Source organism: Nanorana parkeri, unplaced genomic scaffold (assembly GCF_000935625.1).
Source record: "Nanorana parkeri isolate BGI_ZX_2015 unplaced genomic scaffold, ASM93562v1 scaffold476, whole genome shotgun sequence".
NCBI lineage: Eukaryota > Metazoa > Chordata > Amphibia > Anura > Dicroglossidae > Nanorana > Nanorana parkeri.
In genome coordinates, this window is record NW_017306744.1 from 14028 (window position 1) to 41831 (window position 27804).

The 27804-nt window shown below is 40.7% G+C and overlaps 2 protein-coding genes across 2 annotated transcripts; one reads left to right on the forward strand and one right to left on the reverse strand.

Annotated features, from left to right (window-relative positions):
• The first annotated feature begins 958 nt into the window (after nt 1-958).
• On the forward strand, nt 959-13127 carry LOC108790463 (TRPM8 channel-associated factor homolog). Its single transcript, XM_018560725.1, has 7 exons — nt 959-1575; nt 2401-3359; nt 3442-3536; nt 4161-4374; nt 6495-6734; nt 8792-9138; nt 12876-13127. Exons 1-7 carry the CDS (start codon nt 959-961, stop codon nt 13125-13127), a joined length of 2724 nt encoding a protein of 907 aa, XP_018416227.1.
• A 3988-nt stretch (nt 13128-17115) lies between these two features.
• Nucleotides 17116-27527, reverse strand: LOC108790469 (rab-like protein 2A). The gene is made up of 8 exons (XM_018560735.1): nt 27328-27527; nt 25201-25230; nt 24074-24153; nt 22498-22577; nt 21337-21448; nt 21099-21196; nt 18540-18623; nt 17116-17251 (listed from the first exon to the last, which is right to left on the reverse strand). Exons 1-8 carry the CDS (start codon nt 27456-27458, stop codon nt 17171-17173), a joined length of 696 nt encoding a protein of 231 aa, XP_018416237.1. The 5' UTR covers nt 27459-27527; the 3' UTR covers nt 17116-17170.
• Nucleotides 27528-27804: the final 277 nt, after the last annotated feature.

Sequence of the window (27804 nt, forward strand, 5' to 3'; positions counted from 1 at the left end):
TAAGTGGAAGAACAGGCAGTCTCCTCCACTTGAATCACAACAATCTTTAAGCAGATATCACCATTAAAGAAGAACTATGCGGTCAGGGCTTTTCCCCATAGTTCTTTTTAGGGTAACGGAGGACACAAACTAGCGTCCTCCCGTCACCCTAAGCTCAGTATACCGCGAGCAATAGCTCGCGGTATACTGAGACGCCGGAACGGATCCCGACATCGATGTCGAGATCCGCCCAGCTGCGTGAGTGACAGCTGGCTCTGCCTATCTAGAGGCAGAGCCAGCTGTACCCACCCCCTCCCCCGTCCGTTGCGCCAGTCAGCGCTGGTGGATCGGAGCGGGGAGGGGGGAATTCATCCCCTCCCCTGTCACCGCAGAGAGCCGTGACGGGATCGAGAAGTGAGCGAACACCGGTATCTGTTCGCTCACCTCACGATCTGAGCCGACCTGTGACACTCTCATTGTCACAGGTCGGCTAGAACTATGAGGTGAGTGGAAAGCACTCACCTCGTAATTCTCCTTTAATCACCACCAGGGTTCTGTCTCCTTCTGGGATGATAACACAGACAAACTTCTTCGAGAGTCTCACGCGGTCTGGCCGCTCTCACAGAGGAGGCTGAATCCATTCTTCTTCCAGACTGTATAGTCTCCTGTAGTTTGATCTCCTTGAATTAACATGGTCTCTCTCTGTCTGCACAGTACAAATCCCACAAGTCCCTGCTGCAATGATCTCAGACAATGAAAACCAATTACGTCTCTCCACAGCTTTAACACTATCCGTACAGACTGTAGTGATTAACCCCTTGCAAGGAGAAGTGCTCCAGCAGTACAGCAACAGGGGCTACATACTGTATGTTTACACCAATTCAACATAATAATTTGTGGCCTTTGATTGCTCTTGACAACTTTAGTGTCAAAATTTTAATTTCATTTATTTCACATTTGTTTTTGTTTTTTAGGAAATATGACGGCTAAAGAAGACTACAGTTCACTTGTTCATGGCCTATGTAGCCTGGAGTTCTCTGGAGACAGCGTTCCCTGTCAGCTTCTCCTGACTGGTGACACGGCCTTTCCAGTGCTAGTGACTCCAGCACAACATGTCCTCCTGGCTGCCTCTAAGTATGGGAAGGGTAAAATAGTGGTCATGAGCCATGAGTCCTATTTAAACCAACCACAATTCATGGCTTTCCTGAAGAATGCTATATCCTGGCTGAAACCATCTGTGGGAGCAGTAATTGGTATTAACAGCACACTAAGTCTCCTGGAGCAGACTCTCTCCTCCTCTGGACACAGGGTAGAAAAGGTGTCTGGTCTGAAGAAAGATCTAGGGGTGTTCTGTACAATTGGATATGATGACAGCCAGGCACAGGATATTGTCACATTCTTGAGAAAAGGTGGAGGTGTGCTTATTGGAGCTCAAGCCTGGTACTGGTCTCACTGTAACAAACAGGAGAACGTCCTGTATAATTTTCCTGGGAACAAAATGACATCAGTTGCTGGAGTATATTTCACTGACAAATATGGAGAGAAGGGGACCTTCTCTGTGAGTAAGAACATACCGTGGAGCCCAGTGTATACAGAGTGAGTACCCTATGAATATTTTATACACTGCATTCCAATAATAATTTAGCTTTCATTTTATTATTAGTAATTGATTTAAATACACTTAGAGTAGCTGCATTATCAATTCAGATCACAAACAGTAATTTCCCCAATGTGTATTCAGAGAACAAACCTGACAGAGGTTCTAGCCTTGGCTAATTTAAAACAAGCAAAACAATGTTTGCACTTAAAAAAATAGCAACTGTTTGCTGCAGCATATTTTCTACAACAGTATTGCCATTATATAAATATTATTGCTGTTATTGGGTAATCTTGCCATTCTTGGTAACATTGGGGTAATGATGCAAAGGGACTTCCATTTTGGGTCATTTGGATGCCATTGTTGAGGATTGTGTTCATGAATGGTGGAGTGATTCGCAACAGTTCAATGAAAAGGTCAGATTCACTGAAGGTTTCTGCTCTGATTTACAGATTGCTCCTCCCTATATAAAAAGTTGGACTGGTGCTCAATATACCGCAGGGCTGCTTATTAACCCCTCTCTATCATTGTGTACACAGTATGTCTTTTGTCCCTTTTCAACTCCCCACACTAGATTACATTCATCTTCATGATCCTTCTTGCCCTCAGATGAGCCGACATTTGGTAGTTAACTATTTTATACCGTAGGTCCGTGTGTAAAATGTGTAAAAATATTTTTTATGTGTGCAATTTTTAAATAAGTGCCCTCTGTGAATCGTCTTATAATCCTGTTAAGATGAGTGTTCATAATTCCTGTTATTTTCACACTGTGCCTAAAACTAATAACTACAAATATGTCCAATTTTTTATTTATTTTTATACAGTGTAAATTTTTCAGAGGATCTAAAGCATCTCATGCAAGGTGTTAGTGACCTGGACATCAGTGGTGAAGCTTCGCCTTCAGACCTTCTTCTTCATGGGCCTCTAACATTTCCAGTTGGGGTCAGCAACAACAATCAATGCTTTTTTGGTGCTGCCTACTTCGGCAAGGGACGCATTTTTGTAGGGACACATGAAACCTACCTCTCCAAACCAGAACTGAAGACCTTTATTCTCAATGCTGTTTCTTGGTTGAATATGGGCCGAAATGGAAAAATTGGTGTTCATAAGGAACTGGGAAAGCTCCTCCCTGTTTTACAAAATGAAGGTTTATCTTGTGTGGCTTCTGACTTGATTCATGATCTCAGTGTGTATTGCTGCACTTCTTACAGTGATGCAGAAGCCGAAATGATCCAGCAGTTTGTAGCAGAAGGAGGAGGCCTGCTCATTGCTGGCCATGCCTGGTACTGGTCTTACTCCAACCCAAATGTGCTTTCCCAGTACCCAGGAAATAAAATACTTAACAAGTTTGGCATTAGTATTCTAGCAGAGACAGTTAAGGCAGGAGTTTATAAGGCTTTGGACCCCAAAGCAGGTAATAGTACATACCACTTTCCTAGAGCAGTCTGCCAGCTTCTGAGCATCCTGAAGAATGAGGATGAACTTAAACCACCTCTCAGCTCTTGGTTGAGCAAGCTTAGACAGGATGCCATTTCTTTTTTGAGGCTTCCAGCCAGCCCTCTTATCTCATCTCTACAGCAAGAACTGGTAAATTTAGTAAAAAGGTGTCAATTACCCACTGTCAGTAAACAATGTCCTGTGAAAAACAGCTCCAATGAGGCTTTTATCATTTCTTTGGTTCAAGAAGTCAGCTGCCTTGAATGTCTGGATGACCAGGGAGAAGGTGACATTGATTTATTGAACCAGCATCCTGTTACAGTACAGATTGATGCCACAAACCCAGGTAGAGCATTAAAATGTATCATCTCTGTGTCTCCACTTATGTAAGATTTGTGTTACATGAACAATTACTGCATTACTCCTAGGTGCTGATGCATGGAGAAGTACTGGACTCTTTCTGCCCCCTGGGAAAACTGCAATACTAATGTTTCCAGCACCATCTGCTGGGAAAGGTCTCCAGGTATTCTTTTCCTGAATGCTATTATACATTGTAAAGATAGTTGTACCATTCTTTAAAACTCATTCTTTCAGTTCCCAGATCTAGACTTTGTATTACCCCTTGTATTTTCTGTTTGTTGCATTATTTGACACACTCTAAAAAGAGTTTAAAAAGTATCACATATTAGACATGTGCGATTCGGTTCGTTCCGAAATTCGTTTTGAACGAATTTTCGGAAATTCGGAGATTCGGATGCATCCGAATTCCGAATTACAGCTAAGACGAATGCAAACGAATCCGAAATTCCCGATTTCCCGAAATTCGTTATTGGACAACATATTACAGAGAATTTGGAGCAAATTATAGCATTAAAAGTCACTACCAATTCAGAAAATGTTGTTCATAAAGTTCCATTACACATCCTTAGGGAAGACTATTCTTGTTGATAATTGTAGGAAAGGATACCTAGCAAAGTATGTAAAACAGAACAGCTTCACCAATGCAATGAGAAACGCTCCTGTAAATCCTAGTAGTTCTTGGGACCATATTTGTATTTGTGAATGTTAACTAAGTGCAGTATATCACTGCATTTTAAAGGACAAAAGTCTCTATGTAAACTTTGAATTTATACTTGTATATTTTCAGGTTCAGGTTGGCTGCCACTCAGATGACCTAAGCAAAGCAGATGAGTTTTGTCGTGCTCCTGTGGTTGTTCATAAAAAAGATGTTCTTGGAGAAAAAGTGAAAATATCCTCTATATGGGGAGGTCTTTTATATATTATTGTTAAAGCACAAAGCCATCTGGGTATGGTTCCAGTTTCGGTGTATGGAGCAGAGCCTTCTCCAACATTTATTAAGGGTAAGTGTGAAAAATAGGAATAAGCTGAGTCCAGCAAGGTTTTCATTTTTGCACAATGCATATGTAAAGTGCCGTCTGCTGAAAGGATGGACTTATGTAAAAATTCCATTATGACTTGAGAAGTGGTCAATTTAAAAAACCGCAACCTAAGAGTCAGAAAATTTGATATATTGTCCAAAATCCAGATTCTGAAAAAAGATGAAAGACAAAATAAGGCACACTAACAAATAAAGTATGTTAATTGAGTTTGTCAATTGCACAATCACAAAAAGGGGGGAAAGTGATAATACATGCTATACTCAAAAAGAAGATGACTCTTAGAGGCTGATGTATAAATCTTCAGGCCAGCGTAAATTTGGGTAAATGTTGTTTGAAGGGCATTACCGTCACTAGAAGAAGGGGAGGAGCATAGGAATTTGCTCCTTGGCTCCATTTAGTGGTGGTAATTACGTGCAAACGTCATTTACCCAGCTTTACACTGAGTGCAAGATTTATACATCAGCCCCTCAGTATAACAGGCACTGCCAGAGAACTGACAATTTTCAATTGGGAATCAGTATCAGAATTCCACTATAGGGAAGCTAGGAGTACAAGCAGCACTAATGTGGACATAATAGTGCTGTAGCAGAGTCCCAAAACCATCAGAAAGCTGAATACAATCAGTTCCATCCAGCAAGAAAGAGGCTGGGGGGTTACCCATTAAAGGGTTTTCCCGGCTTACAAAAGAAACTGTTTTCTTAAAGGAGAACTATGAGATGAGTGATTTCCACTAACCTCATAGTTCTAGCCGACCTGTGACAATGAGACTGTCACAGGTCGGCTCAGTAGATCGGGAGGCGAGCGAACACATACCGGGTTCGCTCACCTCTCGATCCTGTCACGGCTCTCTGCCGTGACAGGGGGAAGGGCTGGATTCCCCTCTCCCCGCTCCGATCTGCCAGGGTAACGGGAGGACGCTAGTTTGTGTCCTCTCGTTACCCTAAGGAGAACTATGGGGAAAAACATTGACCCCATAGTTCTCCTTTTAAGGTTTTAATGCACCATTAATATGAAGCGCATCTCCATTAAACAAATAGCAGGTGTTCATGATAATATGTAACAAATAATTATGGCAAAGATGTAGGACATCTTAATGTTTTACAGACATCTAGAGGACTAGAATGTGATGGTGTCATTAGTACAGTATATTTGTGAGATTTGTTTTCATGCAAAAATCGGGGGGAGATTCTGTTTTCTTTTTCTATTCATTAATTTGTATTGTGTCATTTTAGACACATTACAGATCCTCTTAACTCATTTTGATCCAGAATTTGAACTGTGCTTGCAGACACAGCCTAGGATCACACTTCTTCATGTGCTTTCAAGCTCAAGTAATTTTGTGTAAGCCAATGGAAAGCAGTTTTTTTGTTACATCAATAGTCCTTGTCTTCCTGTAATCTGTTCCCTGTTTTTTTTTGTGCGGTGCTGTGGTCTGTTCTATCACAGCTATCTTGAGCCAAGTCCGCTCTCATACTTTTCATGGCAGCAGCTGCTGCATTGTTGATGGAGAAGGAAGAGGTGTAGATACTGGAATGATCCAGCGATTGCTAATAGGGAAGAGAGAGGTCAGTTTTGGGCCATCTACATTGACCTCTGTACACATGAGGAGAAAGTCTTCACATACAGTATCTGTGAATGTTGGTGAAAAAGTGAATTCAGCTGCACATAATATTGTATGTGCCGTATATGGGAGATCTGACTATTACTTCTGCAGATTTTAAGAAGGGTAAATATTATACATGCATATATAGATACAATATATACAGGAGTGTTTTCTATTAACAAAAAAATGATGAAAGATGTCTGGTCTGCAAAGGTACTTATGGACATACAGTATGTTGCCTGACATCCAAAAGCTACAATTTTAAGAAGGCTTTAAAGGGTTACACAGGTTACAAGGATGCAAATATGCTAGTGGTTTGCTTAACTGTTGAGCCTATGTCATCAAATCACTTTTGGACCTTTTGTTTAATACAAGTTATACCAAGATAACACATTACCATCAATATTTAAATGGTATTTAAAATAAAATCTGACCACTTGCAAAATAAGAGTAGAGCTCTTTTTGTATTCTTGTTTAGGTCAGACTAGCCTCTCATCATGGCTGCAAACAATTCGTAACTATCCAGCTCCTTGGGCTGAGCTTATTACAGAAAACATAATTCTTACTGTACCCTCTGAAGCCATCCGCTCACTAGAAGATCCAGAAGCTTTGATGTCTCAGTGGGATAAGATTATGGCAGCTATTGCTGATCTAGCTGTGATTCCTAAGAAATTTCCCCGTCCAGAGAGATTTGTGGCAGATGTGCAGATTTCAGCTGGTAAGTTATTTTTTCATATTTACCATTAAGTTATAAAAGCTAGCCTCTAAGTAGTTCTAAGTAGATTAAAAAACACCAATTAAAAACACCAATTGTTACATTAATTAAGAGGAAATGTATTCTTAAAATGCGAATAATGTGCATGTCTAGAAAACATGCAAACAGTAGTAGTGCGCATAATTAATGACTGCTGCTGCTCTTTCATTGTTCACTAGGCAGGTTTGGATGTGTTCTTGACCAATCTGCAGTGTGGGTAAAGATTTTTCTGTTTTAGAGGTTATTTGAATTTTTTATCCCAATGCTGTACAAAGGACAGGGACATCATTTGTGTACATAAGAAATATGTTTTCTTCAATTAAGGATTTGTGTGTCCAAACTGGCAACAGTTGCCCCGAGGGTTGTTTTGTTTTACCTTCCGCTGTACCAAAACCCCAGGCTAGTGATAGGTAGGGATGGTCTGCCGGTTCGATTCGAACATCGGACACTTGAGCGTTCGCCAAACGCTGAACTTTACAGTATGTTCACGTATGCAGTATGTAACGTCCCATACTGCAAAGAGCCCTCCGAAGCTATAATTGGTTAAAGACTTGCGCCTAACCACAGGCCAGGTGCAAGACTTTGCCCAATCAGGGCTCAGTACTCAGTACTCATTCTGAGCCATGATTGGGCAAAGTCATGATGACTCTGCCCAATCATGTCTAGCCCATCAGATGCTGCAAACTACACAATTGGGCGGAGCTAGCTGTCACCGCTAGCTCCGCCTAATTGTTTGTTTTGCCGGCATCTGTCAAAATGCCATTATGCGGCGGGAGTCATATTTCTATTTATTTTTTATTTCGTTGTCGTGGACAATGCTGGATGCCGTGATTGACCATGGATTACGTCGGTGGATCCATTTTTTTTAATTTTATTTTTATTTATTTTTTTTAAATAAAAAACTTGTGAAAAACGTGTTTTTTGATTTTTTTTTTTTTCCCTTTTCAATTAAAGGATTTTATCAAAAGTCTGGACTTAACTATTTGATTTAACCCTTTAGTGAATGGGTAGGGGTGCAAGTACCCCTTACTCATTCACAAGGGAGGGGGGGGGGGGCGGCATCTGTGTGCCCCTTAATTAAAGGGGTACACCGATGCAAATAAGCCCCCTTGCCCGCAGACCCCCCACAACCACCGGGTCAGGGTTGTGGGGATGAGGCCCTTGTCCCCATCGGCACGGTGACACCTGTTCCCTTTCCGGCCCTGCCAGGCCTATGCTCAGATCAAGGGTCTGGTGTGGAATTTTAGGGGACACCACGTTTCCCCCCGCCCATTTTTGGGGGTGGGGTTCCTTCTTAAAATTCCTGCCAGACCTTAAGGGCCTGGTATGACTTTAAGGGAGAACCCCACACACTTTATTTTTTACATGGGGTCCTTCCTCACTATTCCTACCAGACCTTAAGGAGGAACCCTATGCTTTTTTTATTTTTATTATATAAATGGTCCTTCCTAACATTCCTACCAGACATAAAGGGCCTGGTATTGTTTACGAGGGGGAACTGCACACTTTAAGAGTAAAAAAAACAAAAACGTTTTGCTGCAGCGGGTTCTATACATTGTACAGATCCACCACTTCACAGGCAGGTTAAGGGGACCCCCCAGGCGCAATATTTGAGGGCATTTTTCATTTTTATCTTACCCTTTAAGTCATGTTAAAATTACTGCTCCTTTAAAAACGTTTTTTTTGGGGGGGGGTTTTCATGGATTACTGTCCCCCAGAGCAGTACCCAGACCCCCATACACCTTTTTATGGCCAATAACTTGCATAAAAGCACTCTTAAAGGGGACAATCATTTTCGAAAGTTCGACCGCCATTGACTTGCATTAGGTTCGAGTTCGTATTCAAACTTTTCGGCCGTTCGGGTGTTCGAATAAGAACCGAACACGGGGGTGTTCGGCATCACTAGTGATAGGTTGACTTTAACGAACGTCAGTCTCTCTTGAACCTTATTAACTTAGCAACTGTGTTGCTTGTGAAGAACATTTAATATCAATTACTAAGTGTGTTACGTTTGTTTTAAGGATGGATGCATGCTGGATATCCAATTATGTGTCATTTAAAGTCAGCAAATGACCTGACTAGTACTATGGCTACATGGTGTGTGAAGCAAGCTGATCTTTGGGGACCAGTACATGAACTTGGCCACAATCAGCAAAGAAAGATGTGGGAATTTCCCCCTCATACCACAGAAGCAACATGCAACCTCTGGTCAGTCTATGTACATGAAACCATCCTGAATATTTCAAGGGATCGAGCCCATTCTGATCTAGAGCCAAAAAGAAGGGAAGCACGAATCAAGCAATATTTGAAGAATGGAGCCAAGTTAGAAGAATGGGAAGTGTGGACTGCTCTGGAGACCTATCTTCAGGTATCATAAACCAAATAGGACTTATATCAACATAAGAAATAATAGTTTACTTTGCCATTAATAGGACATAGCGGTCGATTAAAAAGAGTCAGATGTCAATTGTCAGATTCACCATGATTGCCATGTATTTGAAATGTTTTTTGACTGAGATACATTCACCAAAGTTTTTCCTGGTACTAGAATATTCATTTCTCAGCATTCACCATCTGCAACTTTTGCTGGTTTACTTAAAAAATACAGACAAATGGCTAAGAATGCAGAAGAGTCTAGGCAGGCAAATGGGCAGACACTCTTTGTAGATAGACTCTATAGTTATGGCTTACATAGAAGTAGTGTAACATGGTAGTTTGTGGTAACAATATTGATATATATTAACAATATGAATAATTACAAATGTCTTGTTGTAAAATAATTTTCTTGTAGTCCATTAAGGCACACAGTCTCAGAAGGAATTCTGAGATGTTTCGGTTATCTTGCTACCTACATGAAAGTTGGACACTGGCAATGAAAAACTGCACTTAGCCAATATAACCCTTCCTACTCCCATCATGCTTCAGTTTCTTGCAAAAGCAGTAGAAGAGATGATCGTATAACAGAAGGGGTGGGGCCTGTCTTCCTTTTATGAGCGCCAAGAAAATAATTTTAGGGCGAAGTAAAGAAAACTGTTTTCTTATGGGACACAGGAACAGAAAGAATTATGAGCTACAGTATATGGCATGTCCAAAACTAATCCAACTGAGGTGTGGGAAACACAGCTAACAAAGCACTAGCAATGGCACAAAACCAGACAGAAACAATACTCAGAGCTCATAGGGCTGCCTAAAGGACCTGTAACCTCAGTAGGAGGCAATTCAGGTATATTATTTTGGGCAAGGCTAATAGAGGGGCTAGCACTTGAAAACTTGAGGTGCAATGGACAAGTCAAAGGGAAGGGCAACCAACTGGTAGTGTTGTGTGCCCACAGCAAAACACACATTGTTAATGAACTGGAAAGATGGGAACATGCAAGTAGATGTTCTACATGTGCACAGCGGCCAGAAAGTCTCCTGGAAAGAGGGAAGCAATAACGGATTAGATTCTATACGTAACCTTTTTACTTGAATGAAGCCATTGAGCACTTTCAGGTCCAAAATTGGGGGAAATGCCCTATTTGCCATGGGTATGGCAAACTGGTTGGAGTAGAAACCTTGAAATATATTTCTTCTTCCAGAATGATTGCGGGAATGTTGGTTAATGTGACAACATAAAGCAGGCAAAGGCAGAGCTTGAAATTCTAGCTAGTAACCCTTGAACACCATGTACCCTCACCTCTGCATCCAAGATACTTTTGTTCCAGGTGGTTGCAATAGCTAACAGATGTTCCCCGGTTTTGGAAGTGGGGGTGCTCCCTCATTGTGAGGAGGACTTGCTCAAAGGTTTGTAAGGGAAGAGTGAGACTCCTGGACTTAGAATTGGGCTGAAAGGTCTAGGAGAATTGAAAGGATCTTTCAGAGGGTGGAGGTCTTCCAGCCTGAGCCTTAGCTTTTTTTTTTTTTGCAGGGGTTAAAGGGTACTTTCATCCCCAATGACATCTTTTAATAAAGCTGTTCAGGAAGCACCAAAGAGGAGTTCTCCATTGCAAGGCATACACCACAAGCATTTGTTGCACTGCTGTTTATGAGGCTAGCATTTAAGCCAAAGAGCCCACAGAGTACCTAGAGAGAGGGGACTTATTGTACATATGAGATGTATAATATCCACAAGTCCATCAACACAGTAGTGAGAGGCAATAGGCATAAGTTCTAAACCAAAGTAACATTTAAGATTATTTCAGGTAACTAATTATTTCTGTTATGTTCATTTGCCAGGCCTTACAAGCTTTGAACCAAGGGTTCAAACTTGTTCAAACTTGTAAGGCCTGGCAAATGGACATAACAGAAATTGCAGGTTTCAGAGCAGGAACTGCCAGGGAAAGGAGGGACTTGCAGAGGGTTTCCATGTTTTTGTCAACTGGGTCTTTGAGCACCAGAATGTCCTCAACAGGAATGGTCAGGGTTTTGTTAAGGCAAGAAATGGCTGGGTCCACATTGGGGTGGGCCCACTTCTTAACACACCTCAATATGGTATTGCACAGCACAATGTTTAGGAGGTGAAAATAGCTTATCTGGCAAATTCCAGTCACCATACAAAAACAGTTGTAGTAGCAAATACACAGAAAAGGTTTTCATGTATTGTAGACTCTTGGTGGAACTCAGAGGTAACTTTAGAAAATTAAGACACGTTTCTCTATCTGGACACGTATGCACCACATCATTAGAAATGAAAAATTATATCTTTAAGCCTTGGAGTTATGTCCGAAGACTGAACCTCCGTAGGCACAAAATCATCCCAAAAGGATAGGATAGACTCCTCATCATACTCAGTTGTGTGTGCAGAAGCAGCTGCAGACATATTAGAAAGAGATTCTGGAGCAGAAAGCGTAGACAGATGCTTGTTGCCCCTGTGTTCTGAGTGAGCAAGTAAGTAGGCACTCTGCATAATGTACCGGACCTGTTAGAATCGTGAACTGGAAAGGCCCGCAGGACCAGCTACCATGCATGTATGATACACCATACTGCTAGTATGGAAAAGTGAGATATTTCAACAGGGTTACTCCCCAGCTGCAGAAGCAGGAAAGGTTATGTGACCTTTTGCGACCAAGTCACTGCAGGCATCAGGGAGGACTGAGCTTAGGATCCTTGTGAGGAGCTGATGGTGATCCTTCTCAGGTCAAAGGCTGGAGAGGCAGAAGAATGGCGCTTGCAGACATAGGGCAGCATGGTGCAGGTGCATTGATAGGGCTTGTGTGACAAAAAATTATTGTCCGTTCTCCTAGGACACTAGCAAGAAACTATATTTTGTGAGTGACTGGGTTTTTTTTGTTGCCAGTGTCCAATTCTGCTGTAGGTTGCAGTATAACCTATGTCTCAGAATTCCTTTTGACCCTCTGTTCCTTTATGAATAAGACATTTCTGATGTCAGATGCCTTAAAAATGGACCGAACTCAAAAAGTGCAGATTTAATGTTACTGTATAGGGAATTTTTACAAATGTTAAAATCAACACCACGAAAATGTACCTTACCTAAATTCCGGAAAAATAACTGCACTTCCTGGTATGGGAGTGTGCCTAGACACTCCTGTGCGTACAGCCTCAAAATACAGTACACTTTTTTTGTGCCTTTTTTTTTTTTCTATTTTGTTTATTTTAATGTTAAATAAGATACAATAAAGGGTTAGTTCACCTTTTCACGAAAAATGAAAAGGTGCTCTAACTCAACAACACCCTCCTCCTGGGAGAGTATGTTGATCCTTGCTTGCTATCCATGCCAGCCTGTATAACAGTCCAGTAACTTGAAAACTTTACTACACATCCCCAGACTGCACTGACCAATCACAGCTCCCCATTGCAGCCATTATGTGCTATACAACCTCCGGGGGTGTGGTGTAAATTTTTCAAGTTCCCAGACTGTTGTACATATTGGCATGGGTAGCAGGTGAGGGCTGTCATTACAGATAAGTGGTGTGGGGACTGGAGGGTTGATAATGGTGTTGTGAGTTAGTTCACCTTTTCATTTTTGTTTAACAACAATAAAGCAATAAACTAAGATCAAAAGTAACATTGTCAGATGTGACTGGAGTGTATCCTTCATGTAAATACGTCATCTAACACTTTACTGCATAAATGATAAACTACATGTATAGTTTTTATATTCTTTAGTTACAAGAAGGCTTCGGATGGGATCCCTTCAAGCGTCTCTTTGCAGATTACCAGACAATGTCAAATGTCAGCAACAACAAGACAGATAAGATGAATCTTTGGGCAGAGAAGTTCTCTCAAGCTGTCAATAAGAACTTGGCTCCATTCTTCAAGACTTGGGGTTGGCCCATTGACCAGACAACCAGTGGGAAGTTATCTGCATTGCCTGCCTGGGAGGAAGATCCTATGAAGAAATACACCAGCTCTAAGTAAATATAAAAGGTATGTAGAGATTCCACACTGTAACCTACTGTAAGAAGCTGATGTTTGCTCTTGTGCAATATAAAACTAAAACCTAGATATTAGTTTTGCTCCAGTAACCATTTTATAGCTAAAGAATTCAAGATCATCTTTTCTTTGAGACTTTTCCAACAATTATATCAATAAGAGTGTTTGATTAAAGAAAACTGGAAGAAAGGGAGCAAACTTTGTCAGGTCTGCAGGCAACTGAGTGCCTGTACATACCTACAGTAGCCTCCCAAACCATCCTGTCATGGCTGAATCACAGGCTGTCCTAACTTTACCACTTCCCTGTAGTATAGTAGATTGCACATCTCATCCTGCATATTCCTACAGGCCAGCAAGGCATAATTAAGAGCCAATAGGAATGTTTGTGGACATGGCAGAATTGTCTGTGCTTTACCTATCAGAACAGTCGCCATTCATGTGTGACAGGTAGGTTTGGGATGTTGCTGCAGGTATGTGCTCTAGATCAGTGGAGATCAACTTACTTGGTGCAGCCCCTAAAATCGCCAAAGGGCCACACATAGTATTCAGTGAATTTAATGATGGAGAAAGCCGCAGACTGCAGATATGCAACAGTAGATGGTCAGAGACTATGGGTATGCTACCAGAGACTGCAGACATGCTATAGGTGTTGTTGAAAACTGGGTACATGCTTCAGGAGACAGATATAAGCTGAAGACATATTACCTGACACTGCTAGAGATGACTGCTATTACTGCCCCTTTACAAATCAATGCTTCCACCCAAAAAAAGCCAACACCAGGAAGTTATAAATACAACACCAATTGATGCATTTGTGTATTTATTAAAATCATTTTAATTTATATTTAAATGCAACTAGTGTAGGTATCTGCAGTTGCCTTGTAATAGCCTGAATGTATGCTGTATAAGGTATGTGAGGGAAGGGCAGATATCCATGAAGGAGTTGCTGCATGCAAATTATACTGACAAAGAGCAAGCTGAGCAGAGAAAAAGAACAGTCTACGGTTGCTTCTTTACTGTCTAGTCACAGACTGGGGGCAGAAAGGTGGCCACGCTGTTTTCCTTCACTGTAGAAGAGACTAGACAGGTAAGTACATGGCTGTTCCTTCTGCCAGAGTTATGTAAATCACTAGCTGAATAGAGTCCTTTGGCAGGTAAGCAGCTTCCACATATGTATTTTAACTGTGTGTTTGCCTAGAAATAAGCTCTAAATACGACTTTTACCCTTACATATATGCCTTTTTTTCTGCAGTACTGGCTGCATCTTTGGTTTAGCCATATTCCATGGTGATAAATGGTGTGTAAAATGTGGACACTTGTGTCTACTCTTTATTTCCACCTTGCTAACATTCCATCACAATCTAGGCTCATAAGATGAGCAGTGTGGAAGAACAAACAATTTCAATAGCATAACCCAGTTTATTAAAAACAATGTTACACTCACAGTACTGCATATTTAAAAAAAAAACATCAATGTACTAGACACAATGAGGTCAGCTGTTTCATTTTGACTTTCATGAAATCACACTGAAGAAATGTAATTGGACGGAGGAGGCGACTTCAATACATGTCAAACAAAATTAAGCACAAATAGAATCTGACTTGGAAATACAGGTGAAACTCGAATAATTAGAATATCGTGCAAAAGTCATTGCAGTAAGTGCTGCAAAAGGGGCCCAAACCAAGTACTGAGTACATATGCATGCTTGTACTTTTCAGAGGCCCGATATCGTTCTATGTACAATCCTTGTTTTATTGATTGCATGTAATAATCTACTTTTTTGAGGTTGTGGATTTGGGGTTTTCATGAGCTGTAAGCCATAATCATCACAATTATGACAAATCACGGCTTGAATTATCTTGCTTTGCATGTAATGAGTCTATCTCATATATTAGTTTCACCTTTTAAGTTGCATTAGTGAAATAAATGAACTTTGCACGATATTCTAATTATTCGAGTTTCACCTGTATATATTATAGGCAAACATTCTCTTGGTTTGGGAGTAGCAGCACATTAAAACAAATTTCCTACTACACCCTCTCTACGTATCCCAAATCCTCATGGTCGTAATTTCCAGGCCATTCTTTAAAGCACTATGCACCTCTGGGGCAATAGACAACATAAAGTAAATGCCTGCAGCCAAACACAAACTACAAGAAGGCATAGTCTTCCTGACCCCATCTCTACCACAGAGCAATACATAAGACTAGAGTCCAGGATTGGTGCAAGAATTTCTCTACCATACTGGAATAAGGACAAATAGAGCCACCATTACAGAGCCTCTTCTGGCTCCCAAGCCCGATTAGCCTTAAGGGGAGACAACATCACACCATTTGAGTAAACCTTCAAATTATCATAAAAACAGAGTGACCCTTGCGAAAAGCTCCACATATCTCAATGTACTTCTCTATAACAGGGCACCCCTCCTTCCTTGTTAACTCATTTCACTAAATCCCCTATTGTCCAGACAGCAGTCCAGTGTAAAACACATTTGTATCCTCTGCAAATTTGAAGACAATTCCAGAGATACAGGCTTTGGATGGGATTCCAAAATGTGAAAAAATTGTCTTCTCTCTTTACCCAAACCCTTGAGGAAAAAAGCAAACACAACTACCCCTTTTGAAAATGCTGCCGTAGGTTATGCTCTATCCCTCTCTTATTGCCTACTGAATCCACCTCCAGTCAATTACTCTCAACAAACTACTCTGCCCCACCTGCAGGAAAGGGAGAGAGACCTTGGAACCTAATTTTTGGGTGTCCAATGTGAACACTTTCTTCACTTTGCCCACATGTCTTCTATGTCAAATAGGATACAGTAATCAGGCTTCAAAATGTTTTACAGGGTTCCCTTGACCCTACATAGGATCTTTCCTGCAAACTTCCCCCTTATGCTGGTGCTGTCAACGGTAGACAGGTGCAATACTTCACCTTTTCTGGCATTGTTCAGAGTATAGCCCATTTGGAACATTGTTTCATGAGCCAATTAAAAATAAAAAAAACTTACAAATATTGACCTAGGTAAATATTCTGCAACCTACTTAATGTTTAGAGAGGTGGTTTAGATGCATTGATACAAGTATTCTCTTCTAATTCACTTGATCAATGCAGCCAGAAAGCAACCCCCACCTAGTTCCAGCCCTATCGTATTTGAAAGTGCAGGAATGATACACCATGGATGACCTAATCTCCACACTCAAACATCAAGCAGAAAAGCTAACAAAAATGTGATCCTTGCGTAGGATGACAAAAAATACAAGAGATACAAGCGTTTAGGGAAATTTGTAGGTTTGGCAAAGTGTGGTTATCAAACATTTTCCCCAGACATTACCCTACTGGTACTTCAATTGCAAGATTTTAAAGGGTCACATTCAGGCTGCATTTCAGTGCATCATTAATTAGGCATAGCTGAAGGTCTAGATGTCCAGTCTAGAAATGTCATTGTGGGAGACGTTACAGGTCATCTGGCTCTGTAAGAAAAAACTATTTGCCACTCTCCCAACTCTAAAATTAAAATGGGCAGCCCATATATTGTGGATATTTTACAATTTAAAATGTATTTTAGAGTTTTGAGTACTGCTGAGTTACGGTGTGTCTATAAAAGTCCAGTTTCAAGTTGTCCATCATTTTCTTCCATTGAAGAAATGGACATGGCATAGAACATTCCACTATTTGATACTTGCTTTACAAGCCCACAAAATAACATTTGCTATACAAGTCACAAGCTTGACCTTTCCATCATTTAAATTCACATGAGTAATATCTTGCTGTTTTGACATCCAACTGGGTAAAAAAAACCATTTGGTATGTATTCTCTGAAACAAATAATCTCACATAATAGCTTTACAATAGAGTTGAGGATAATTCAATGCCTTCCATTCTACTTAGTTTCATAATGAGTTTAAAAGCTACTGAGATTTGTTCCTTACAAACTACATTTCTTTGACAGGTAGCATGGTAGGTAGTGGTCCTGGTCAACGTCATAGAACATTTGTAGCACTGCATTCACAAGTCTTCTTTAGATAGCATCTCACACAGCTTTTTGTAAGTCGTTGTCTTCAGAAGTCTCCTCATTATGAGATTGGTCTTCGGGCTTCTCAAGCTCAAAGTTCTGAACAGAACAGTGAGGAAATAGATGTTTAGTGCAAAATCAATTATGCAACATACCAAATCAGAGTTTATTTCCGATATAGATCCAACAGACACAACAGTATACTCTAACACAAAAGGTGTAATAACCTAGGGGCATTTGTTTATCTTATGCACTTTTACATTGGTATGCCCAACTACTGTTTAGTATCTACAGAATTAACTAATTCTGGGGAGTAATTTTAAAGTGTATGTGTAGCCAGAACTTTTTTTGGATAGGGTAGGGAAGAGTTAAAACCTTTCACTTTATTTTTTGTTGCCTGTGTCTCACTGAGATTTTCCTTTTACTTCCTGACCTTACAAGTTTTGGTAAACTTCTGCAAGTGTAGAAGGTCTGCAGCTGTAAAAATAAACTTCTTGATATGATGGATAACTGGATTATATGATGTTTGGGTATATCTGCTTAGATTTCAGCTTTAACCGCCTGCTGGCCGGCCATTGTGAATGAACGGCTGGTCAGGAGCTCCCTGGATGTGACAGGCTGTCTAAAGATGGCCTGTTAGCCCCGCCCACTTGCGCATGATTGGGAAACTGCCCACATGTAAAAACAGGCAGCAATGCCTGTTTACATACGAGCAATCCGCCGGCTTTAGAGTCGGCGGATCACTTGTATAAGGTGCTGGTCTGTGAACCCCCCCACCGTCTGAAGACCCCCTTCCGCTGGTCCTGAGCTCCGCTGTGCCTGGGACCAGCATGGTGGTTCTGCAACAGGGGATCAGAGGCAGATCGGTGCACGATCTCCCTCCATCCCCTCTCCGTTGTCAGAATGCAGGAAGTGATGTATATTACATCACGTCCGCATTCTTGTGCCACTCGCCAGCTTCAGACATTAGGGGTCTTGGAGAACCCATTTAAATTGCAAAAAAAAAAGTCGCACTTGAAAAATTAAAAAAAAAAAAGATTTAAAAAAAGACAAAGACCCCCCCACCCATACACGCATGCCAACATGTGTCGGGTGCGAATACGTGCAAAAATGACAATTGCGCCCATTACACCGCACATGTAAGATATTGCCTCGAATGTCGAGTGAGAGCAATAATTTTAGGGCCATTATTCACTGATAACACTAAACTGATGAGCGGTAAAACGTCGCCTGTGGTCAATTTTGGGTATGGTTTTTTTTTTGGCGATTTTGCGGGCGCGCACAATTTTAAGGCTTGACATGTCTGGTGTCTATTTATCCGACGTGACCCAGTCTTTTATATTTTACCAAAATAATACACATATGACTCCTGTGGCATCACCATTACCTCCAGTTCCCGCATCACTTCATCTAAGAAATCTTGTGAGTTCTGTTTGTAAGATACAGCAAGTTTGATGGCATCTGTAAACAACTAAAATGAAAAGCAGTAAATAAGTTGTACATACAGAGAGTTCATTTAGAAATGCAGTTGTTAAATCGTGAAAATTGTGTCTCTCCCCCCCCCCCCCGGGCTGGTAAGGATTTAATGCTCGTTTCGGCAAGATGGTCCAACAGGGTAAAGCTGCCCATACACCTTCCAACCATCGCACGACTTTCATTCTGCGATGATTGTAAGGTGATTAAAATTTCGTACGGTTTGCCCATCTTGGACAGGCAGATCGTACTTGCGATCATCGCAAGCCCTCCCCGCAGAGGGGAGAGCTTCCGATGTTTGAAGTGCTGAGCAGGCAGTGCAACATTCGTCTTTCGAGCACGCCACCAACCCGCCGAAAATCTTATGATTTTCGGCAGGTTTTCCTGCGTGCTCTGAAGACGAAAGTCGTGCGACCTTACAGTAGAAGCGGTCGCACACTGCCCATACACCTGCCGATTATCGTACGATCGCGGGGATCACCCGCGAGTATCGAACGATAATCGGCAGGTGTATGGGCACCTTAAAACATACCTTAGTCAATAGTCCCATGGCAGCCTGAGCTACGGTCCTTTTCTCTCCCTCCTCAGAATCTTGGCAGACACTCCTACATCACCGCGTATAATACTGTAGCAGTGGTGGCCACTGGCCCTGCATTGTAACTTATCATGTCAGCCAGAGGGGAGGTGACAAGACCACTCCCGAGACTGGCAAGAAGAGCAGCTTTGTGGAACAATCCATTTAATAACTGCCAGAAGTGGACTTTATTAATTGAACACTGATATTATTATCACCACACTATTTGTGTTAAACTCATCAGTGCAGGTGATGAACTCCAATAGCATGCATTTAGGGAAGGCATAGACCTTTTTTGTTAAATAACCAAGAAAAAGAGATCAGTTTGCCTCTGTGGGTAAATTTAAGAATATAATATCCATGAAGGTAGACATTTTTCCATTACATATACAGGTTTTGCTTCCTGCTCTTCAGCGCTACATAGTGGTAGTAGCTTTAATGCTCTCAAGGCAAGTGTATAAGTCAGACAAGTGAGAGAAAATAAAACAGGGTATACATGGTTAGAATTTAGAATGAATGAAATCTATTTTGGAACATTCGTTTGACTTTCGAATCGTTGATCGATTTTAGATTTCGGCCACAGTGAAGAAAATATTCGAAGGAGCTTGTTAGAAAATTGTTGGATGTTTTTTGTTCAGGGAACTCTATTCATTCCAAAATCTAATGTTCAATGAAAACGAAAATCAAGACAAGATTCAAAAAGACAATTGCCAAGTCTCTGATGGCAATGTTGAATGTTCCGACAGGATTTTTCATACAAACGTTTGAAAATCTACTCGTGCATAACTTACGTAACACTCTGCGTGTGACTTCTCTTATGTCAACAGTTTTTGACAAAGAGCCCCTCAGCACTCCCCTCCAGCGGTCGGTCTACAAATCTCTATATTTAGAAAACCCGGTGATAACACATGGAGGTAGCCAGTTGCCTAACTGTTATCTGAACTAGTAATTTCAGAATAAACTCAACAATGGCAGCCCATTCACTTTCCTTTAAATAAGTGAAAGGCAATTATACAAATGTAAATATCCATAGCAAACAAAATAACTTCAGTTTTATATAGAGATGAACAAAACATGATGTTTGATTGTAGAAGTACTATTCTCCAACACATATATAAAAGTCATGCTTTTCCTGGTAAACTTAATAGATTCTTTTCATGCATTAAAAGTAGAACTATAACCTCCCATAAAAAAATAAAATAAGTGCTGCAGCACTTAAGCATAACTGCATCTACAGTTATCCTCGTAGTCCCCCCCTGCAAAGTCTCACAAATACCCATTGAGCCTGTCAGTAAAATCCACCTAATGCAGCTCCCTGAGGTAGGGTGGACACTATACTGCACTGCTCCTGAATTTAGACCAGAGTTGCCACTCTCATGCCTAATATTATCCAGGACAGGGGATATAATGTTAAAACATGACATTAAAATGGATTTGACTGATAGGTTTGTCACTGATCTATACAAAATAGACCAAAACATAATTTTTAAAAAACCCAAAAAAACAAAATAGGTCTCAAATGTTTGCAAATACTGAAAAATATCCTCCAAATAACCTATGATGTTAGCAAATCACTTTCACAGGTCACATAATTAGTTGAATAGGGCCCACCTGTGTGCAGTATCATGTAAGTGTCACATGATCGAGTAGTGCAAAATACAAACCAAATGCAAGTACATACACTGTCGACCTAATTATTGCTGTGAAACAAAATACCTGTGTATGCAATCAGTCACAATGCTCACATGGTCAAAGGAACACTGTGAGAAATGTCAGTGCTGCTTCTCTTGTCCTGAGGTAAACCCAATAGAGATCAGGCTCAGACCCTTACTGATCACACAGGTACACACATCTTTAATGACCTAAGAGCAGCAAATTTCAACAGTAAATAAACATTACCTTTACCACATTGGTACCATCTGCAGCAGACACAAAGTAGAATGGCAGGTTGTGCTTCTTCGCAAAGTTAAATCCTTTCTGAGTCACACGAAGATCGGCTAGAAAACAAATAAGTGACAGTGATGATATATTACTAGTAACAATGTAGAAGACAGGAGACATGCATTATGTGCTCAGTACAGATAGACATAATCCGGAAGTGAGAATAGACATGTTACTTTACAAAATATGAACTCACCATCAATCTTGTTTGCCACAACAATACAAGGAATCTCTGGTCTGTACTCCCGCAGCTCCTGGTACCAACTGGTAAGATTCTTGTACGTAATTTTCCTTTGTACATCAAATACCTATGTATAAATAAAATGACTTGAGCAACAACAAAAATGCAATGTAAGGCATGTCATATGTTCTGTACAAGCATAGCTCTCTAGTCCACCTCATATCTGAAAGAGGAAATAAAATGATGATTTGGGGGCATGAATTAAAACAGTAGACCACATGGAACCTTAACTTCTTGTTAACATCCCCACTTGAAAGTTAATGTTCTCCCAGGCAGGTCCCAGTTTTCAGATGACATTTAAGTCCTTTTTCTATGTAGCTGCAAACTACCGAGATCGTTCTCATCTCCAGAAGTCTTTTTTTTCCCCAGTGCCAACAGGGTAACTCAGAGACTGGGTTGGTAACCACACTCAATTCATCTAACTCATAAACCCTTTTACTCCTGTCAACAGCTGAAACAAGCCTGCAACTACAAATTTCTTTTTTTTTTTTTTGTGTCCCATGCCAGGTTCAGTCACTTATGTACAAATGATTGGGCGGCTGTAAAGCCACCCAATCACTTCTACCAGCAGGCATTGCTTCCCTTCCAGTTCCCCCTCTCCTGGTCCCTGGACTCAGCTACCTAATCTGTGATCCTGGAATTTTTGAAGGAGAGTCAGGATAGAGAGTGGGAGGAGATCACTGAATTCTACTTTACCCGAGTTGATCAAACCTAGAAGTGCTTAGCGCTGAACAATTATATAAATAGAAGAAAATAAATTAGTGAAAATATTTGGAATAGCATTAATTGTGCAAAATATGTTACACATTAAAAGAACAGCATTTGTTCTGATTTTTGTCCATTTCTCTGCTTATTATAAAACATATTAAAAACCAATTGCCAAATGAAAAAAAATGGCGCAAAACTATTTTGGTCCATAGATTGGTTTAAAAAATACTGTAAACTGGCACATAGTAAAACTTCAGCATTGCGTCTGGTCACTGTTTTGATTACCCCTGGACATGAAAAGATTAAAAGATTCATAATTTATATTTTAAAGTTTATACATTTTGTCTTGTTTTTGTCCTTTTAGGTGTCAAGCCTTCTCTTCAGCCTGTTGACTTGTGTGAAGCTTACCATGATACAGGCATGTGCTTTGTGATAATAGGAAGCATGCATGCTTTGGAATCTTTCTTGCCCTGCTGTATCCCAGAAGTCTGAAATAAAAGAATACATGGAAGTAGAAATGGATTAAGGCAGAATGAGGCCCTAGGCAAGGTAGCAACTTTGCCTTCCACCCCCACACCGTGCCTTTGATTAACATTGATAAGGACTGCAATAGACACAGAGAAGCTGCCCAGTTTGCATGGTCTGTACTGGCATAGCTGGCACCATCAGACACAAATTGCCTACAAGTGCATCCACCCGTTTGAAGTCACAAGCAGGCGCTTTGCTCTGACCAAATGCCATATTCCCAGTTTTAATTTAGAGGCACAAAGCTTGCAGCTGGGCCTACTAGATCACCATCGGGCCCTGGGCAAGGGTTGCCTTGTGAATCATTCAGTTTAGCAAGAAGGACATTTTTAGAAACTAAAATATACTTAGAATGGAACTCAGCAAAAGCATTAAAGGAGAACTATGAGGTGAGTGCTTTTCACTCACCTCATAGTTCTAGCCGACCTGTGACAATGAGACTGTCACAGGTCGGCTCAGTAGATCGGGAGGTGAGCGAACACATACCGGCGTTCGCTCACCTCTCGATCCTGTCACAGCTCTCTGCCGTGACAGGGGAGGGGCTGGATTCCCCCCTCCCCGAACGGACGGGGGAGGGTACAGCTGGCTCTGCGTCTAGATAGGCAGAGCCAGCTGTCAGTCACGCAGCTGGGTGGATCCAGACATAATTGTCGGGATCCGCTTCAGCTGCGGCGTCTCAGTATACCGCCAGCTACAGCTCGCGGTATACTGAGCCTAGGGTGACGGGAGGACGCTAGTTTGTGTCCTCCCTTTACCCTAAGGAGAACTATGGGGAAAAGCCTTAACCCCATAGTTCTCCTTTAATGACTTTCCACTGGTGTAACGCATATGAGACAGCACGGCGCATGGGCTTTAATGCCAAGCTGGTGCATATATGCGCTCATTTGCCTCCACTGTTTTGTGCTGAGAGGACACTCACTTGGCACTCCCAGCACAGTGACCAAGTTGTCCTAGACAGCTCTCTATCACAGTTTACGACAGGGAGTCAGTTCCTGATCATGTAACTACTGTGATAGTTAATTACAGTGATCACATGATCAGGAAGCCCACCTGCGACTCCCCTCATTCAGAAACCCTTGATGGGCTGGCGGGTGTCAGTGACAATGGGTTAAACACAGAGTTGTAATACATACTGTATATGTGAATACCTTTACCTGCCATGATTTGTAGTCATTTAGCTAGTCTTGGACACTATACAAAACAAACAAGTGACATCCATATTTCCTGGATCTGATTTACAAAGGAGAACCATGCTGAACCTGATTTAAAGTGGCAAGTTTATGTGAATCACAAGACAAACTGAACACAATTACAAACACTTAAGAGGAAAAACAGTTCACATATACAGTATGTATTTCAATTTTACATTCCGTTGTTTGCCTGGAGTTCCGATTTAATGTAACAGCTGATACATAACTTTAGCTAAATGATTTGTAGGGATGAGTTAATTAGCACTTACCTACAAGGACAGTCTTGCCATCTACAGTTGTAGTATATTTATAGAGTGTCAGAGCAAAGGTTGAGAGCTGTTGTGGACGACTAGAACAGGTTAAGGTTCAACAAAAAACAAAACCTAAAGTAGTTTAATACCTCCCTATTTTTTTATACCAATTATATACAGCTACTCCTTAACTGGGGTTATTTTCACTTAATTGCCTTTACATATTTACCCATAAATGTGTCCCCCCCACCCTCCAATCTACCAATAGATAAATGACAAAAGGTGCTCTCTGTCTGGGGTGTGTGTCTCGCATAATTCTGCACCTCTCATACCAGTCATATTTGTCTTCTAACCCAAAACCTTGCATCAAATCAACACAAAATTCCTAGCAATCTTTTTAACAAGGCTAAGAAGGTTCAGAAGATTGTACAATGTTACCATTATGTCAAGAGATGTGCTTTTCATTCATCAGTGTCCATTTCTATTTCTACTGTTTACTTAGGCCTGTCAATCACCAGGCCCATACCATGCTACCTTTAAAGCAGGCAATTTGTTTATGTAACACAATCATAGGGAAGAGAGGTGAGAGGTTGTACAAAGACCTCGCAATCTATGGTGAGAGGTGAATTGGTTTAGGGTCATTTTTGTTAATACGTTTTTTAAAGTGTTTTATTGCTTAAAAGCTTTACTATATCCCAAAACAAGAAAAGCACATTATATGCTTTATGTTAATGAGGTGCTAATAACATTCACAATGATTTTCCTAAGTATACACACTGGTAAAATAACTGGGATATTTGGTATTTAGGGGACTTTGCTATGCATAACAATATATGTAAGATGCCACTGAAAGCAACACAATTGCAGTTGGCAGTTTTCTCTTATGGCACTAGTAAATGGGACGCGAGCTGTGTGTTAGAAAATTTCAACACATCTATATACAACATTTATTATAATCATTATAATTCTGTTCTGATTATGTTATTAAAACCCCCTTCTGCACAACCACAAATGTTTCAGCTTATATTATTTACAGACATTATTACCTCTGATCTGAGCACACAACATACTTATTAGCAGGTACACAAAACAGCATATCAAACTTGCATGAGAGTGATTGGGCTGAGAATAAATATTAAGGATACAATCCATCCATAAGGAATCGTTCCATTAACCTGTAATAGAAATGAACCCAATTAAGAGATTATACTGTTCAACAAGATGTTCTCTCTCTCTCTCTTCTACTCCTGTAAAGGCATTTTCTGCAAAGCTTATGCTGGTTAAATAAAGCACGCCCCTGGGATCCGAGTGTAACTGCTAAAAGGTTAGCATTACTGCCTTTCAGCATTAAGATCTTATATTTTATTTCAGCTTAATGATTCTAAACTCCAGCCTAAGAGCAAAGCACCTACTATTACCTTCATTCAGTGGAAAACCTTTCTTTGTGTGCTTGGGGAACACCAATTCTAGGATGAACTTTGTAATGGAAGCTTCAACGTCTTTGATTTTGGAACTAAGCCTGCCCCTTACTCCATTCTGATTTTTCATAGAGCTTTTTGAGATCCCTGAAAACAGGGGTAGGTGCCTGCTCTGGGTGCCAATTTAAGGGCTCAGTCTTGTTCCACACATTTTGTTGAAATTCACAAAAGTAGGCAAAATTAATGTACAGATAAAAATACATTGCTATATTCAAGTGGCCCCATTCATACCAAGCAGTAGGTTGTGAGAAAATGCCGTATGCTGCATTTTAAGACCATTTCATGCTCCATAGGCAGCAATTAACAAGCATTAGCATTTTACATGCATTTTCAAAGATCATCATTGGGAAAAGAGAAACCAAGTCAATACCTTTTCTCGTCACTTTGTCTTGCTATAGCCAGTATTACACATTAATTAGTATATCAGCATGGGATCTGCTTTTTTTTTTGCTGGAAGAGCAAGCCATCATAAAAGACTGCCAGAAAAATGATCAACAGGTTTCCATAGACAACAGTGTCAGCTTTGTTCTCAGCATACAAGTTTTAACCCTCCAGTGCAACTGGACTGAGTTTCAAGGTAGTTGGGATAGTTTAGGAAGTCAGTGTTAAATAACCCCTACCTCCCAATAAATAATTCTTCACCTTCCTGTTATTATTATTATTATACAGGATTTATATAGCGCCAGCAGTTTGCGCAGCGCTTTACAATATAAGGAAGACATGACAATTGCAATACAATTCAAGAGAAGATGGTAAGGAGGGCCCTGGCCATGTGGGCTTACAGGGAGGGAGGGGCAAGTGATACATGAGGAGGTAGCTGTGTGGGGATGAAGTGTTTGAGAACATGATGGTTGAATGGTTAGGTTGAGTTGGGATAGGTTTCCCTGAAGAGATGAGTTTTGAACTAAAGCCAAACTTTTTTGGCTTTATTTCTCTTTTGGGTCACATGAGAATATTTATTAATGTACTGCTGTGATCCAAAGTCATCAAATAGCAGGCTACTGCCGGCTATATGTGGACAGTGCAGAGCCGCTCTGCAGCCGGGAGGGATCCTGACAATATTGTCTGGATCCACCCCGCTGCATGATTGCCTCTCTAGAGCCAGAGCCAACTGTGCCTGTCCCCACCCCTATCTGTCCCTTCAGTGAGCGCTTGAGGACCAGAAAGGGGATGGGGGAATCCCTGCAGGGAGAAGAGCATGAGCTGAGCGATCAGCAGTCACACGATTGCTTAGTTCTTGGTATAAAGCCGGTGTGTGACAGCTGCAGTGTCATACGCCAACTGTAAATCTTGGGAAGATTATAATTTTCTCTCCCCATACTTCCCTTTAATTAAAAATAAAAACCCCTTTCAACTATTCTTGTAAATAAGCATATGGTAAAGACACCAATTACATGCTAAATGGCCTTATTTAGGACAGATTTTTTTTATAAAGTACTAATTCTTAGGTTCAGTAAACCATATTAATTTAGAATTCACTCTGCTGCACTGAGACCAAGAACAGATTCTTTCTAATAGGCTGCTATGTTCTACAGTACACTTAGGAGTAAAAACCTACCGTGAACTTGTACTTTGCCCATCCACATTACTCTATGATGCATATGGTATGTGTACTCACCACTCTTCTTCTGCCAGGTCATGAGGAAAAGTACATTTACCCTACACTCCATACAGTAAAGTAGGGCTGTTACTTTGCACAGTATGGGGAAACACAGGTCCATTGTAAGAATAAGAACTCTTTATTTTAGAAGGCTGCATGTTTGTTACTTTCACATGGTGACAGGCACCACTTACTTTGACTTTCCAACTGCGCTGTCTCCCAGACAGATAATTTTGACATTCTCATCAGCATCATATTTCTCTTGATCAATCTCAGTGATTCCTTGCCCGTCTTTTGCCATGTTGATGACAACTTTCATGGACATCAAAAAGGATCATCCAGGAGTATATTAATAAAGGCTGTAATCAGAGTGGGTACCGTGACATTCCACCTTTGCAACAAACAACAACAAAAGGAGAAAATAGTTACATAGTGATCTGGTTTTTTTCAAGTAAAATGTGGTTTGCAAATGTATGAAAAAGCCAAGTGTTAAAAAAATCAGTTTATTGAATAGACACGGCGATTATATCCTGGCAGCTGATCAGGTCATTTTTCAACAAACTTATTAACTAAAAATTGACTGCTAAGGGTGACAAGGCCCTGCATTAATAAAATATTACTCTGGATTAATAACAAATATGTGTCTGTTCTTTGAACCAGTAACATGGAAT